Source organism: Puntigrus tetrazona, chromosome 7 (genome assembly GCF_018831695.1).
Source record: "Puntigrus tetrazona isolate hp1 chromosome 7, ASM1883169v1, whole genome shotgun sequence".
NCBI classification, from domain to species: Eukaryota; Metazoa; Chordata; class Actinopteri; order Cypriniformes; family Cyprinidae; genus Puntigrus; species Puntigrus tetrazona.
This window is the reverse complement of record NC_056705.1, coordinates 9273401-9289188: the sequence shown is the minus strand read 5'-3', so window position 1 is coordinate 9289188 and position 15788 is coordinate 9273401. Positions and strand designations below refer to the sequence as shown.

The 15788-nt window shown below is 38.0% G+C and overlaps 1 protein-coding gene across 4 annotated transcripts in view; it reads right to left on the bottom strand.

Annotated features, from left to right (window-relative positions):
- The window catches only part of il16 (interleukin 16), a 32516-nt gene extending 17551 nt beyond the window's left edge, over nt 1–14965 (bottom strand). For 2 of the 4 annotated variants that reach the window (XM_043243972.1, XM_043243973.1), the window contains exons 1-7: nt 14632–14965; nt 8217–8590; nt 6097–6209; nt 5039–5171; nt 3505–3615; nt 1747–1849; nt 1363–1511 (exon numbers count right to left, since the gene is read on the bottom strand). In XM_043243972.1, the coding sequence (XP_043099907.1) occupies nt 1363–1511; nt 1747–1849; nt 3505–3615; nt 5039–5171; nt 6097–6209; nt 8217–8590; nt 14632–14644 (996 nt within the window). In that variant the 5' untranslated portion in view covers nt 14645–14965. The remainder of the gene's footprint in view (nt 1–1362; nt 1512–1746; nt 1850–3504; nt 3616–5038; nt 5172–6096; nt 6210–8216; nt 8591–14631) is intronic. The other 2 variants (XM_043243976.1, XM_043243974.1) reach the window with 2 other exon arrangements.
- Nucleotides 14966–15788: the final 823 nt, after the last annotated feature.

Below are 15788 nucleotides of genomic sequence, written 5' to 3'. Positions count from 1 at the left end.
ATTAGCAGCGTAACGATGGCCTTATCAAATAAAGTGCAATAGCCAGTCTCATCCAGAACCGTTCAGGCAAAACACGATCTGAACTTCGAACTAAACCGCCGCACCGTTGATTTATTTCTGTGTAAACACCCACGACTTCTTCACCGAGCATCCACAGGTATAATCAGGCGCTTTCTTCTCGCAGGAAAGTCGCCAGATTGCATCCTCCGCCATCAATTATGCTAGAGAAATAGTAATTAGCAAAAAAAAACGTTTGTCTGAACAATTAATTGATCTATTGATATATTCGATATATTAATTGATATATTCGTTGTATGCTGCGCACAAATGTTTTTTGCTACAGCTGGTATATTAATAATTCAATCGTTTCATTTTCATACATCGTACAATATAATGCCCATCTCTAAGCTATATGAAACAAATTCTAGTGTAACAATCTTTTAATGACCAAGTTGTTTTTACGAGATGTATTTTAGGTCACACAAAAGTTACACATGGATTTTTCGTAAAAAGCACCATCATGCCTTACTTGCTAAACTAAACTGACAGTGAAGCATATTTCATTAGATTGTGCTGTTTTTTAATGCAAATAGACAACAGTTTTAAGTACGTTTAATTGGTTCATTTAAAAATGTATCACCTGAATGCATTTTAGAATTTTTGTCTTTTTTTTTAAATGAGTTCACTCCTGCAATAATCCGCTGGTTTATCTTCTTAAAGTGCACATTTTATGGATTTTTGAAAATGAGCGTTCAAAAAACTTTTTAATTTGAAAGTGCACTGTTTGTAAAGTTATTGTCTCTCAAAAGAAAGAGTCGACTCTGAATCATTGAAACGAGTCCCAAGCTGTTTCGTGTTGACGTTAACGTTAAGCATTAGCATATTGTTGGTCTACAACCCACTTTATGGGTTGGTCTAAATGAAAACGCTAATTAATTATTTGTCAGTAGGTGCTGCTTTTGGAGCGTTGAAAGCTCACAAACACTTTAAATGAAATCGACCGATCACGAGGTGTTTGGAAAAATGAATCGTTTAAAGGATCGTTTGGAAGTCGTTAAACAAATGAGGTAAAAATAAATGAAAATGAAAGCGTTTTTTGACCTTGCGTGCATGTCAACCTGTTGTTGGGGAACCGAAATATAAACCTTTCGTAACCCTTAATATGGGAACTTTTCAAAAGCGCATTGATTGTAACAATTCAAGTTTGAGTAGTGCACTTTCGATGTCTATGTCCAAAACAGGGGGTGGTTGAAATATCTTCTTTTGTGCTCAAAAGAGGCAAGAAACTCATGCGGGGTCTGGAGCGTCTTGATGGTGTAAACAGTGACTGATTTTGGGGTGATTCACCTCTCGCTCTCTCACCTGTGGAATGCTGTGAGGGAACTCCAGCTGCTGGGAGAGAGACTTCCTGTTGCCGTAAAAGCCTGCGGTGGCGTGGGCGGGACACGGGAACAACTCTGGCGTCTTCATAATGATGGTATCCAAGTCTCCGATCCAGTACGGGTGAACGCCTAAAACCATGTGGATATGCGGAGTTACATAAGGCGCGCTCTCGATGTTGGACGATGTGAACAGCATCAGTGTGGCAAGACTACGACGTCTCCTGTGGAGTTTATGAAGTTATGTAATGAAAAGGGCCGTTCTTGTTCGGCGCGGTGCTTGAACTGGGAGCTATGCTATAAACAAATACTGAGAGATGGACTGGGATAGTGCTTTGACTCTTGTGTTCGTGCAGGTTTGTCTCACTGGTGGAGTTGGAGCGAGATCTCTTGCAGGATGTCTCTTGGCAGCTCTGATCCTCGTTGTCCCGGTTCTTGCTGTCACCGTCGGACACTTTAATAATCGGCATCTGCAAACGTGGACATGGTATTAAGATGCTAGAAGAAACAGTGTTTTAGAAATCAGTTTTATTTATATGTCAAGCGAAAGAGATTGCAAAAAGCACAGATTAATGCCAAAATGCACGCGATGTGTCTCAAAAACCTCTTAAAAGACGATCCCTTTGTTATTCGACGAACCCTTTTCGGTTAAATTGTGAGCAAATGTAGCTGTATGTTATTCACCGTGCAATTTATTTCTCAAATTTGCAACTCATAAATGTGAATGCGTTTTGAAAAGCTCATAGCTGAGAATTCTCTTTTTGAGAATTCTATTCTATTCTCTGTTTTTTAAATAAATTGATGAAGTGATCAAAAGTGGAGGCGGTTATAATGTTCCAAAATTACAAATGCGACTCTTTTGAAGAATTCTGTGATACAGTATAAATATGCATGCAAAGTCAAAATCAGTAAAACGTTCATTTTTATCCACATGAGAAAATAATTGAATTTGTAAGAATTGCCCCGTTCAAAAGTTTAGATGCACTTGATTCCTAATACTGTGTTGTTACCAGAATGATCCACAGCTGTGTTTTTCCTTCAGCTCCCATAAATTCCATGGTTTTCCTGCATTTTTGTGTATTTGAATCCTTTCCAACAATGACTGTTTCATTTTGAGATCCATCTTTTCACACTGAGGAAAACCGAGGGACTCGTATGCAACGATTACGGAAGGATCAAACACTGATGAAATAATGCTTTAAGAGTTGGGAGGGACAACTTTTTGAGCTTTTTTGAAGATCAGGGTACATTGAACTTATTTTGTCTTCTGGGAAACATGTAAGTACCTTCTGTAGCTTTTTGGTACTGAAAGGCAGTACTAAATGGAAACAAATTTAGTCAGAATAGGAAAAACGTACACATCTTCATTCTGTTCAAAAGTTTTCACACCCCAGCTCCTAATGCATTGCTTTTTCTTTTTGTAGTCAGTGAGCATTTGAGCTTCTGTAACTGTCTCACGTAACAACAGTATTACAAATCACATGTATATAAACTTTTGAAAAATTCTACTATAAAAACTATTATTTACTCTTTTATGTGAAATAACTTATTTAGGTCAGTTAGGTCAAATTTAAAAAAAAAAATTACATGCATTTTATATTATCCCTCTTATTGTGGTATAATAATTAAGATTTTGCAGATTGTTCAAGGTGTATGCAAACATTTGGACTTTTGGAAATGTTTCTTGAGCAGCAAATCAGCATTAATGATTTCTGAAGTATCATAAGACTGGAATAATGATGCTGAAAATTCAGAAATAAATTACATTTTAACATGCATCCAAACAGAAAAGAGATATTTTAAATTGTAAAAATATTTCATAATTTTATAGTTTTTTAATTTTTTTATTGTACCTTTGTTCAGTTGCAGCTGGTGAGCATAAGTGACTTCAAAACCATTTAAAAAAAAATCGAAATAATAATTAAAAAAAAGATCCTGCTGGCCATAAATGTTTCAAAATATGACTTTTTCATAGTGAAACTGGCATCCATAGCGTATCCATTGCAGTCCGGCCACCCCTCTTTCGAAACGCAACATATGACCCCAATTAAGCTAAAGATCACAAAGATCACTTTGAATCTGAGGATTTTCCAGCTGAAGGGAAAAACAGGGTAAGCTCCCCCACCTTCAAGTTATTGTTGTTTCCCATTGCCTCCTTTTCTCCGTAAGTGTAGCCAAGCTGGTCTGATTCACTGACATTAGCGAACAGAGCTCTGCTTTCACATGGAGAGAAACCCTGCAGTACAAACAACAGATAAACATGCTTCCATTCTCCTCGAAATCTGAATGGGCCGCACCAAAAAAAAAACCTTTTACATTCGGTACTATACTCTGACTATTTTTCCGTCCTGAATTCAATTAGTTTCTTCTGCATCTGGGATCTGCTCAGCGTCTTGAATGAATTCTGTGTTGGTTAAGGTCCGTTTGATCACATTTGACTCGTGTGTTTCAGATCGGCTCAAAGAGAGGTTAAACCAAGTATGCTTAGCCGGTTATGCGCGGTTTGCTAAGGTAAGCTTCACTATTACTACACTTGAGGTCAGTCATCTGAAGAAACGCGTAACCCATGAGCATTACATTTGGGTTGTAACTTATTTCACACCGTCTATGCAATAATTTTACTTCAAATCATGTTGCTTTTGGAAGAGAAGTGTATTTTTGCTTTCCTAGGTGATTAGACGTACAGTTTTTACATTGAAAAAGGATCCAAACCATATATTTATTATAGTAGGCTCTTATTAAATATTTAACTAGTAATCATATTTATTTTTTATATATAAGAGCTGTTATTTATTTAAAATTTGTAAGATATGTTGTAAACACTGAAGCATAATAAAATATATTTTTATATGAAAAAAGTAAATACATTTAATGTATGCATGCGTGTGTACGTTATGTTATATGTTTACACGAGTTATAGTTTTATAGTTATAGATATAGTTTTCTTTAAATGTGAAATATGTTTTTTTTTTTTAAAACTGAAATACTGTATGGTGGACAAAATCGATGCTTTTAAAAATATATATTTATATATATTTTTTTAAATATTTAAAAAAAGGCCAAAATATGCCTTGTTAGAAAATACTTAACACATAATTGTGAACATATTTTAACAAATATTTTTTTTAGCTGTTTTATGTATGTTTAATATACAAACATCATAAAAATTCATTTTATGGAATGTTTTTCCTGTTTGAATAAACCAGTCTGAGTTAACCTGTGTCTCAGAGCTACGAAGCTTAATTTTACTGACAATAATCACATGGCATTTTAAAAGTGTTTCAGACGTTTTGAGTTCCTGCGCTTTCCCAAAGCAGACAGTTTCCTGATAGTTTTCAGCTTCGCTTAGCATCTCTGTAATACGGCTAATCGAAACCGTTCTCAACTAAACAAGCGCGCTCGTTTTGTTAGATATTTGAAATGAAACGAGAACAATAGACGGTTTGTTTCTGAGAAATATCCTCCTGATTTTTGCACGGCGGTGTCAGAGGCATAGCTGAGTTTGTGGGAGTGTAGGAGTAATTTGGGATCTCGGCCTCTCGTCTGACATTTTCAGAATGCTTAGAATAGATGCTGATCTCTCCCAACCCACAGAACTGGCCTCAGATCAGTTTAGAGGGATGTTTGGATGTTTGGACAAACAGCTGATAAAGTCTTACTTCGGTGCTCGTGGTTCTGCACACGGCCTTCGGCATGGGTCTTTTCTCCGGATCAGCCTCCGGTTTTGTTTGATCGTTTATAGTCTGTCCGTTAAACGGGGCAAGTCTGTCTCCGAAGTAGATGTAAGTGTCCCTAGAGACAGAAGACAACAAAATAGGTGCATTAAGGCACTCGTGCTTACGCTGTAATGAGTTTACACACATGCATTTTTCATGGGAACATGTGAATAGGACTTTTGTTAGAGGGTTCAACAGTAAGGATAGACAGATGAACCAGGGTCAGCACTTATATATGAAAGAATTACATTATTAAATATATATATATATATAATGTGTTCATATTGTGTATATTATGTGAGACACACACATGAATGTATATATATATATATATATATATATATATATATATATATATATATATATAAATAAAATCAAAATAAATATATACTTATTTTAAATATAAATATTTTGTATTTATACATAACAAATATACACAGTATGCATTATACTAATATTATGCATTATTATTAAGTTAACTACCAATATAATTAATTTATTTGCGATGTATTTTATTACTATAATTATTATTACTATTGTTGAATTAACAAACATTTAAATTTTATAAAAATTACCTTCATTTTAATTTTAAGTTCCTCAATGCACTTTATTTATTATTCATATTGTTACTATTTCATTATCGATTTCATTAGCATTTTAATCCAGTCTAAATATGAAATATTATTAATAAATGTAATTCTTTAGTATTTAGTATTTTTATGTCATTTAAATAATTCCTCTGTAAACTGAGAAGATTGCTTCGATTGCAGCGTGAGCCATTATTTAACCTTTAATAATGAACGTTAGCGTTCGTAAATTTTACTTGTGATAAAATCCTTATAGGATTTACTTTGAGGCTCGACAATTTTTCACTCGCTCAAGTAACACACTGGATTAAAGATGGAATATCAGCTATAGTGAATTTGCATTGACCCAGCAGAAAGATCCTCGTTTGTTTAACCCCCGCGTTTGGACAACACATCAATCAGTCTAATTATTACCTGTGTAAATCTTCTCCAACAGACGCGTCATTGTCGCCGGGCTGAAGTTTGCTATCAGCCGCCTGCAGACCCTCCTCTCGCGTGGCGACGCACATTCTCCAGAAACTGCTTTCCTGTTCCGGAGGAGCCGTCAGATCAGTCAGACAAGGGCACTACTATTCCTCCAAATAAAAAAGAGCTGTTAACAAGCGAAAAAATCTACGCTTTGACAGCCGAGGTAAATGTGACCATAATAGCCGCGCTTTATTAGACCATGAACCACATCGGTGACCTTTACAGGCCCCGCTATAAAGCGCCGCGGAATGAACTACACGAGAGTTAAAGAGTTTCCTTTCACACGTGAAGGGCTTGGGAAACCAAAATCGTCATGGTTCAATCCGCCCGGTGCTGGTAAAATCTCCAGTCAGAGATTTCAGCATACTATAATACCGCCCCTACTGTTCCTGCACAGCACGTACGGTTTCTGTATGCATGAAATATTCAGATGATCAATTTGTGAAACACTGTATCCCACAATGCAGCACGGTTGACTCGACCTTTCGGTGTCAGCCTTGTAAATAAATCATTCGGCTGTGATTTTTACAGCTCCTTCTTGATGTTATTTCACCTTAATGGCGAGGACGTAATACTGCGATTAAACGGGATCCGTCATCCAAAAAAGAGCAAAAAATCTTTACATAACATGTATGCGTGCTGTGCGTATTTATTATGTATATATTAATACAGTGTATACAGACATATTTACATGTGCTTACATTTATACGTAACTTATATTATTTCTAAATATATTTGATATATAAACATAACATGCCTATTTACATGCCTGTGTGTACATACACATAATGCATATACACACACACACACAAATATATATAAAAAGGAGAGAAATCAACTGTGGTTAATTATTTTTTTGGCTAATTTTGGCTAATTTTGACCAGAATAGGTTGCACGGTGCATCGGACTTCATATCGTCTGACTATTTCTGAACAAAGCACATGTCTTATTCATAAAGTCCCTGCAGTGCCATTAAAGCAAATGTAAATAAAGTAAATGTTGTTTCAATGTTGAGCAAAGGGCACGGGCGTTTTATCAGTGTGGCGTGATTTAAGACTTCGCAGGAATGCCCCACAGTCTGTGAGCTGCGTTCTGTGTCTCTGTGTGTCACAACAAGCTCTCTTTTGTCCGGGACGAGTTGTGCAGAACCGCAGAATCTCGCCTCACACCGGCCATGTGACGGTGATTCATTTCAGCGGGAGACGTCCCTGTGATCCAGGCGGGCAAGCCAGCCTTAAACGTCTGAGAAATACTCTGGCTTTCTCAGGTAACATCGTCAGGGTTCATCAGAAATCAAACTAATTCCTACAGATGCAGCTTACGTAATAATCGTTAGATTTTACATACAGCTTTTGATTTCCACAGTCTTTTATACTGTATAGACACACACACACACACACACACACACATATACACACACACATATATATATATATATATATATATATATATATATATATATATATATATGCAGACTGTCATACAGCATATGTTATATTATTTTCCCCTGCACTGGATGATTGTGGCATCATCTATTCAATAACTGAATCATTATTTCCTTATTAGCTTGACTTGTTCTTCATCGTAAACAGTTCTTTTACTATATAATATCGTGCACGATAATATATGCTACTACATAATAAATACACACGCTCTACTTAATATACGAGCGCTTGGTGACTGGCGCGAAACGAATTATTTTATTCTATGCGATCCAAAGGAACACCCGCGCTAACAAAATAAAAAAGTTTCACCGCTTACATTTCATGCATGAATTAAATATGACAGGAAAGAAGTGCATTAACAACTTCTGGAATAATTCTTAGTCTTTATGTCTTATATGTTTATATATATATATATATATATATAGACATATAAGACATATAAGATACTGTTGGCTCTTTGACCAATTGCTTTAGTTCCTCATTTTTAAGTCTGCTAAATGCAAGCGTTCAAACATCTACAGCGACCCAGAAGCGTTCACATTTGGCAAAAGAGTTCTGTGATGTCATCAGATCCCACCAATAGGCAAGCCCAGCTGCTGTGATGTCACCGGTAGCACATACCTTGATGGAGAAGGACCTCCTCATAGTTCTTTTGGAGGCCTCTTGGTTCCTCTGAGGCGCCTGGATGCTGACGCTCCTCGTCATGTACTTCTCCGAACTTCCCACGGAGCGCTCCTCCAGCCCGCCGTCCCAGGGCCCGCGGTACCTCTCTTCCGGGCTGGACGCGTCCTCATTGTTGCTGGAGCTGCAGATGATGAGCGAGCGTGACAGGAGGGCCAGTTTCTTGGAGCGCAGTCCCGCTTTGCCCCTCTCCATCCTCTTGGTTCTCCTCCTGTGATGCAGCTGCTGCTGGTGGTGGGTGTTTCTCAGAGGCAGGATGGCCACGGAGGGAGGTTCTCTCCCAGGATGCATCACCGCTAATGGAGGGGGCCGCTCTGCAGACGAGAGCAATTAGAAAATTCAGTTAGGAGTCCGTTCTGCCATCCTCCCGTGCCCTAAGTGTTCTCAGAAATCGCAGAGCCTACAGACGCAGATAAGAGAGCTTTTCTTCTCTGATCCACGGCAGAGGAAAAAACAGAAAGCATTGCCCCATGACTGTCTGAGAGTTGCATGTGAACGCATGCGTTTTCAAAAATAGGGAAAAACACCAGTGAAATGGACTGATCCGACATGTAAAATGATACGATACAAATAACACTGAAATATTAAAATAAAAATAATAGAATGGAATAAAATACATTATTTACTCAACATGCTGTTTTAATTCAAAACATACAGAATGCTGACGTTTAAAAGAAAACACTATTTTGGTTTTTCGAACAATTTCATATTTAATTCAGTGTTGCTTGCCATTGCTTTGTATTTACTAGCGATTTCCGAGTGAAAATAGTTTCAAAGCAGTGCTGCATAATTAGTTTTTCTTCTGCTTTTTTTTTTTTTAAGTGAGGCACAGGAGTCTTTATCATGCAGCTCTTTTTCAGACAAACTTCTCAAAAAGCACTCATAAAGTACCATAAAACTCGACCTTTTTTAATCCTATTTTGGAGTTTGACAAATACAGTCACTTTAATCTACCACAAAGAGCCGTCCCTTCGGGAAAATATTCCCTTTGAAGCAAAAAAATAACATCATGCACGTTTGAGCTGACGTGAGGGTTAGCAAACAAAGGCAGAAATGTTATTTTTGGTCGCGCTGTCCCTTTAAGAGATTCTGAACACTTTGATCTCGGGCTCTTGATTTAAACGAGTTACTTTTTTTATTAGAAAACCCAGTCAGACGCGACTCTCCTGTATTATCAGTGCAACACTGAGGAGTCTGAACCTGATGGTTTTGTTGTTTTCTTTCTTTACAGGCATGACGGGATCCGCCATGCATTATAAATGACCGGCGGCACATACATTACCAGTCATGAGAGATGAGCTCATATTCACGCTGACATGTGGGAATATACTGTGACTGCTTGAGTCTAAAGCGCCACGTGCTTCGGTGAGGATCAAGTCATTGTCACCTGCTGGCGATAGCGAGCATTACTGCGCCGCAAAGAGAAGATGACCTTTCGTGACCTTTCAGATATTCATGCATTATCAAGTCCTTTTGTGGTATTGTCTGCAAAAAGGTTAAACTTCCCGCACTTCCAGCGGCCGTTAAAAATACGCCCCAATCACAGATGTCACTGAAGTTTTGAAAAGGGAAGATGGATCTTCTTCTACTATTTAAGACTATTTATCATTCAGGCCTTTGCCATTGAGAAACGATACCACAGGGACTTTGTTTGCTTAAATATTGTACCGTGATCTATTTTTGAATAAATACGATCTGTTGAGCTACGGATTAAATTTAAACTGACATTAATAAGTTGGTCATTTGCTAGACATCACAAGTAGAAGTACATTTATGAGAGAACAACTGCAATATGACAATGCACATCTGTTAAAATAATTATTATAATTCATACGGTTTTTCACAGTAAGTTGCGAGCTCAGATGTAGGATTAAGCAACGTTGCGCAGCAGGGGGTAAGGAATCAGGGGTCTATGGCTCCTATACTTAACCAGGATTTAACATGGACAGTACACACAGGTGTGAAGAAAGGGAAGATGCAAGGTTCCTGGGTGTGCTAACAGTGCAAGATGCAACTCCGTTTCGCAGCGGAGAAGAAAATCTCCTTCCGTGAAGTACGTGATCTGACACGACACACTACATCAGGGCTGAGAGACTTCGGTCTCGGAGGGTTAGCTCATAACCCCAATCAAACAGAACCAGCCTGTAGATCGCTAGAAAGCTACAGACCGGTGTTTTCAATTAGAGTTGGAGGCAAACTCAGTTTTTTCCTTTTTTACTTGATGATCTCTTCACGTTTTCTGACCGATTTGTGATTTTGTATCGCTCTCTGAACATTGCCTCATTATACGTGAATGGAAAAATTAGCCATTCTGTACCATTGCTGAGCGTCCTGAAAATATTTTGGGATAGGGGGTGAGGGGTGGTAAAAAAAAAAAAAGTTTTATCAATAAAATGTGCCCGAATAATTTTAATAATAATAATTTTTTTATCACGTGCCATCAAAATGCACGCAGTACCGGTTTAATTAATTAAATAAAATATTATTCATTATTATTTATTGCGACTAAGCATCGTTTTGGTATCTACATTGAAAAAAGAAAATTAATTTACTACATTTTTTTAAAGGTGAGTTGCTGCAATCATTTATTTAGCTACATTTAAATAAACGGATTCAGTTTTTATAAATAAAATAAATAAATGAAAAAATAAAAAAATGTTCAGTGCACATAGTTAACGATTATCATCCTATTATTTACAATATTATTGTTGATGGAAATTGGTTGCATGTAGACATGCTCCAAACATGTTCATTATTATACTAAAAAACTAAAAATTAATTAATCGAACGAATAAAAAAAAAAAGTTATCCACCAATGGGGATCTAAAATCAATGGGTTTAAATGGTGAGTAAATGTTTAGTTTTTGGGCTCCCGTCAAACATTTATTTAATATTTAACCCACATCCCTTTTACATCAATCACTTCTATGGAAAGACATTACCCTCAGTCTCATTCAGATAGCTCATGTGAGAATTAAAATATTTCCCCCCTTTGAAGTCCGAAGCATTATGACCTCCACCAATGAAACTTTATGAGAGCGGCTCCCACTCTTGGCCTTTAAACACTACATTACCCAGCAGCTCTTTTGTTTTCTCTGGCGCTGATTGCCACAGAAAGCCCCAGCTTCATGTACTGACGAACGACTCCAGCGTCCACAAAGCGTTCTGGTGCTGCTGAAGTCTGATAGTAATTAGTCTACCGAGAGAGCTTTGTCCAGAGCTCGTTAGCAGCATGGATGCTGATGCAGGGAACAGTGTGGCTCTGTTCCAGCACACAGCGAGCCGCACGCCGTTTAAAGTCATCGTAGACGTGCTGCTGGTGTGAAGGGTGTTTAGGAAGGTGGGAGAAAAGCGCGCCAAGATACAAAAGCGTCATCTGATTGACACGGTGCTGGAAAGGTCGCTCTGATGCCATGCTCAAGTACACAGCTTCTGAAACCCTATAAACAATTAGTTCCCAGAAGGTTAGTTTTAGGAACATTAACGTTTGGCTTCCAGAACACAAAATCAACATAAAGGTTAGTGTTTGGTTAGCCAGGAAAGTTTTTAGTGAAGGCTGCGGAAATAGAACGTTCGTTTCTGGTTTGTAGAACGTTGCTGTTACGTTACAATAACGTTATTCTAACGTTTCCCCCTTTTAAAAACCCTTTAGGATGTTACGTGTTTCCTGGGAATGTTTTACTTATTTATTTATTCATTTTTTATATCTGATTTCAGCCATTGTGTATTTAAATTATGCATGCACATTTCCAAACAGGATGACAGTGCGATCTGTGTGTGAGATGTAGTTAAACATAAAATAAAATACGTGTTTGTATTAAAGTAGAAATGCGCATTTGGTACGGAATTAAATAGCAAGCGTGTGTTGTTCGTCACGTTTGCGTTCACATAAAAGCAACAGAACTGAAATCGCGTCACGCTTATCGGCGAGAGTGAGAATATCGCGATATCCGCCTTTGATCTCGTAGGCATCTGTCGCATTCAGAGAGTGCGGAACTGTACGTCTTTGACTGTGCTTATTTCACTCTGCAGGCCCCTACTCTCATCTCCATTTCAGTTCAGGCCAGGAGCATCTCAAACGAACCTAATGCTGTAGCACTAAGAGGGAGGGAACCAAGAAGTTGGGGGCGTGTCGGTAAGAAAAAAACATGGCGGACGTAGCCTCCTTTATATATGCAGCGTCTTTATATAATTTGTGGTTATATATTTTTTTTTGTTCATTTGCAATAAGTTGCACGTAACAAAATATGATAGTAGTGTGCATTTACAATAGAATACATGCATTTAATTATTCCATTTAGAGAATCTCCGTACATTGAACAAACACCACCTTGCATCTTGCTCCAATGTAAACACATCTGATGTCGTAATTATGCCAAGGACTTGAATAAACTTTAACCTTTAGTGTCGAAACACTGGTGCCAAAGACATGGAGATTTTTTTCCCCTTAAAGGATGATTCTTTTTTTTGACTTGGATAAATTGTTTACCTCAACAACAGCAATGTGAGCTAGCAAAAAAAAATCTATTTCGATTTCACATAGACTTTTATATTCTGGCTTTTTGTGTGTTGTTTTGCTTTGTTCGACTGATAGCGACATGGCTGCAGCAGTATAGCAAAATGCATTCAAGGTGGCGAATGGAGCGAGATAAGCGCTTTTAATAAAATACATAGAATTCATTCAACACCAGAAATGGCTAAAATGTTTACACAAAATGTTTTCTTTAAACCCTATCTTCATGGCACCCTGTGATTGATCAATTATGTCAAACTGTTGGTCAAACTACTTTTCAGTCATTACCTTCAGCACAAAAAAGTCAAAACCTAGATATTTTAGGCAGTTTAGGTGTCTGAGAAAACACGTCCAGGAGAACATATAGTGAGCCTACATTACACCAAATCGTATTGAAACCCAATCTGAGTTGACTTTTGGTGTTTCAAATGTGTCTGCATAGACGGCAAGACAGCTCACGGTCTTTTTTTCTCAATGGATGAATCACCGAGATGCACTGGGTTACTCACGATGAAATATCAGCCTTGCGCTCGCCTGCTTTAGGCCGGAGCGAAAGTAGCAATATATCTGCCAACATGTGTTGCAATCACTGAGATCAGCTCTTTGGCTGAAAGTCCACATTTGCATCTATTCATTTAGCAGATGCTTTCATCCGAAGCGACTAACATGCGAGGAAACAAGCCTCTTTTCTTTTTTTTTCGACCACTTTTGTAAACATTTTAAGACTCGAGTGAACCGTTTAATCCGATCCTGGAACAAAACACACGTTTTCTTGATCGCAAGCGTCAAAAGCAGGTTTCTAAAAAGTGAAAAATAGCTCAGATCTCGTTAATTTACCCATATTGCAATGCAATTTCATTTGTTCGCAGTGCATGTGTTTTACTAAAAAAAGTGAACTGGCCTAAAACGGTAAGATGTAGGTAAAAGTAGGCCTCTTTTTATGTTATTTGTGGCGGTATTTTCCAACTGTGTGCCGAACATAATTTGCAGTAATTTCAGTGGCACGGTATGAAATTGTTTCCCGTTCGAAATGTGTTGACTCAAGCGTTGATGTGATGGCGCAGAGCCGTCGTTCTGTTTAGTTTGAAGACTTTTGAAAGAAAACGAGACCAAAAGCACCACTGCTTCTTGGAAACGATGAAGTGACAGGACGATTTAAGTAGCATCTAAATAAATCATAAAGCCGTGATCAGACAGCCTTTTATCAACAACAACACGACTGAATAATGCATGGAACGTAATAGTCGCTGGGGTGATCGGCAAACGAACTGAACGACTATGCATTTAACTCCCTAGATTGCAGCTTTCCATAGTTTCGTTTCATTCTCTCTCTTAAACACCTCCGTCGCTGTTTACCAAAGTCTAAACAGTTCCTCCGTTTGACCCCGAAAGCATTTGTCAGATCCCAGCGAGCGGTGCTTTTTCTAATCAACCCATTTCCATATTGCGCAACGGCTAAAAAGCCGTCCCAGCGAACTCTGCATTCGATTACCGGCGAGACGCAGCGTTCGACTTTTTAATAACGGTAATAAATCGTACGTTACTCTCGTAACTGCAGTATGAATCGGCGCGTGTTACGCTTCCGCCGATGCATTGGACAGATTGCACGGTTTAGCCGGGACCACGTTGATGGATCTGTCTCCGTCTGATCTGATTACGACAGACATCGGCGTCTGGAGTTCAGTGCGGCATCAAAGGAAGCGGCTCTGGTGTTCGGTTGATGCTGTTGAACTCGAGATGGTGTGTGTGTGTTTGCGTCTTGACATCTGTTTCCGAGCTCCCAATCAGGTGTGGCTAAATGTCGCATGTAAGTTTCCTGCCGAAGACGAAGGAAAGACTCACCGAAGCTGAGCATTTTGATCCCTGCGCTGCGAGTCTCGTCCTGGCCGTTGTTTGGTGGAGTATTCCGGAGGGAAGACGCTCGCTGGTCAGTTCAGCATGATAAAAGTCCAGCGCTGAACAAGTTCCCTCTCTGTGCTCAGAAATGCCTCCCTCTCTCCCTCTCTCTCTCTCTCTCTCTCAGAGTAGTGCCAGAGGCTGTCAGTGAGTTAAGAGGAGCGTTTGTAACTGCCGCCTACCCTCCCTTTCCAGCGGCCAGCTGAACACAAGCGCGTCTCATAGAGCCGGCCGCCGAATCGCAGCCCTCTCCCTGTCCGACGAGTTAAAGAGAGAGAGACTTTCTTCATCTGTAAGTGACCTTACACCTAGTCAACACGCCAGGGCTTTCGTTCACTGGCCACCAGGGACGACGAGAGGAGGAACGCATTCTTAACTAGTAGATTACTGTAGCTGCGTTTGGTGACGCGTGGATCCGTATTTGGATGCGAAAACGCATTTCTGTTAAGGTTCGCTGAGTTTCTTTTCTTCTGCGGAACACGAAAGGAGGAATGGTTTGACGCATGCTCGTGATAATTTCGTCAAAATGCACAATAAAAAGGCCATAAAAGTATCGTAGAAGTAGCCCGTATGACTCAGGGAATGGTGAAACTATGATTCTAGAGAGCATTTTATAGGGCAGAAATCTGAAAAAGAATGAAAAGGATCATCCATTTTTTAATTTTTTTTGTTTGTGTACATATGTACATATGTATTTAGTTTGTAGGATGTTTAGATGGTTAAACAATGTATTAATTGGTAAAAATAAGATTTTTTTATGTGGGTAGTTAACAAATAAAAATTGCACTGTGTCTTATGGTGTAACAAAAATGTAGGAAAAACATACATATATATATATATATATATATATATATATATATATATATATATATATATATATATATATATATATATATATATATATATATATATATATATATATATACATATATATATATATATATATATATATACACACACATATATATATATATACACACACATATATATATATATATATACATATATATATATATATATATATATATTTTTTTTTTTTAAGAAATCATGTTTGTATTAATGTTAATACATTTTTTAGACATCAAAACATCAAAAAAAAAATT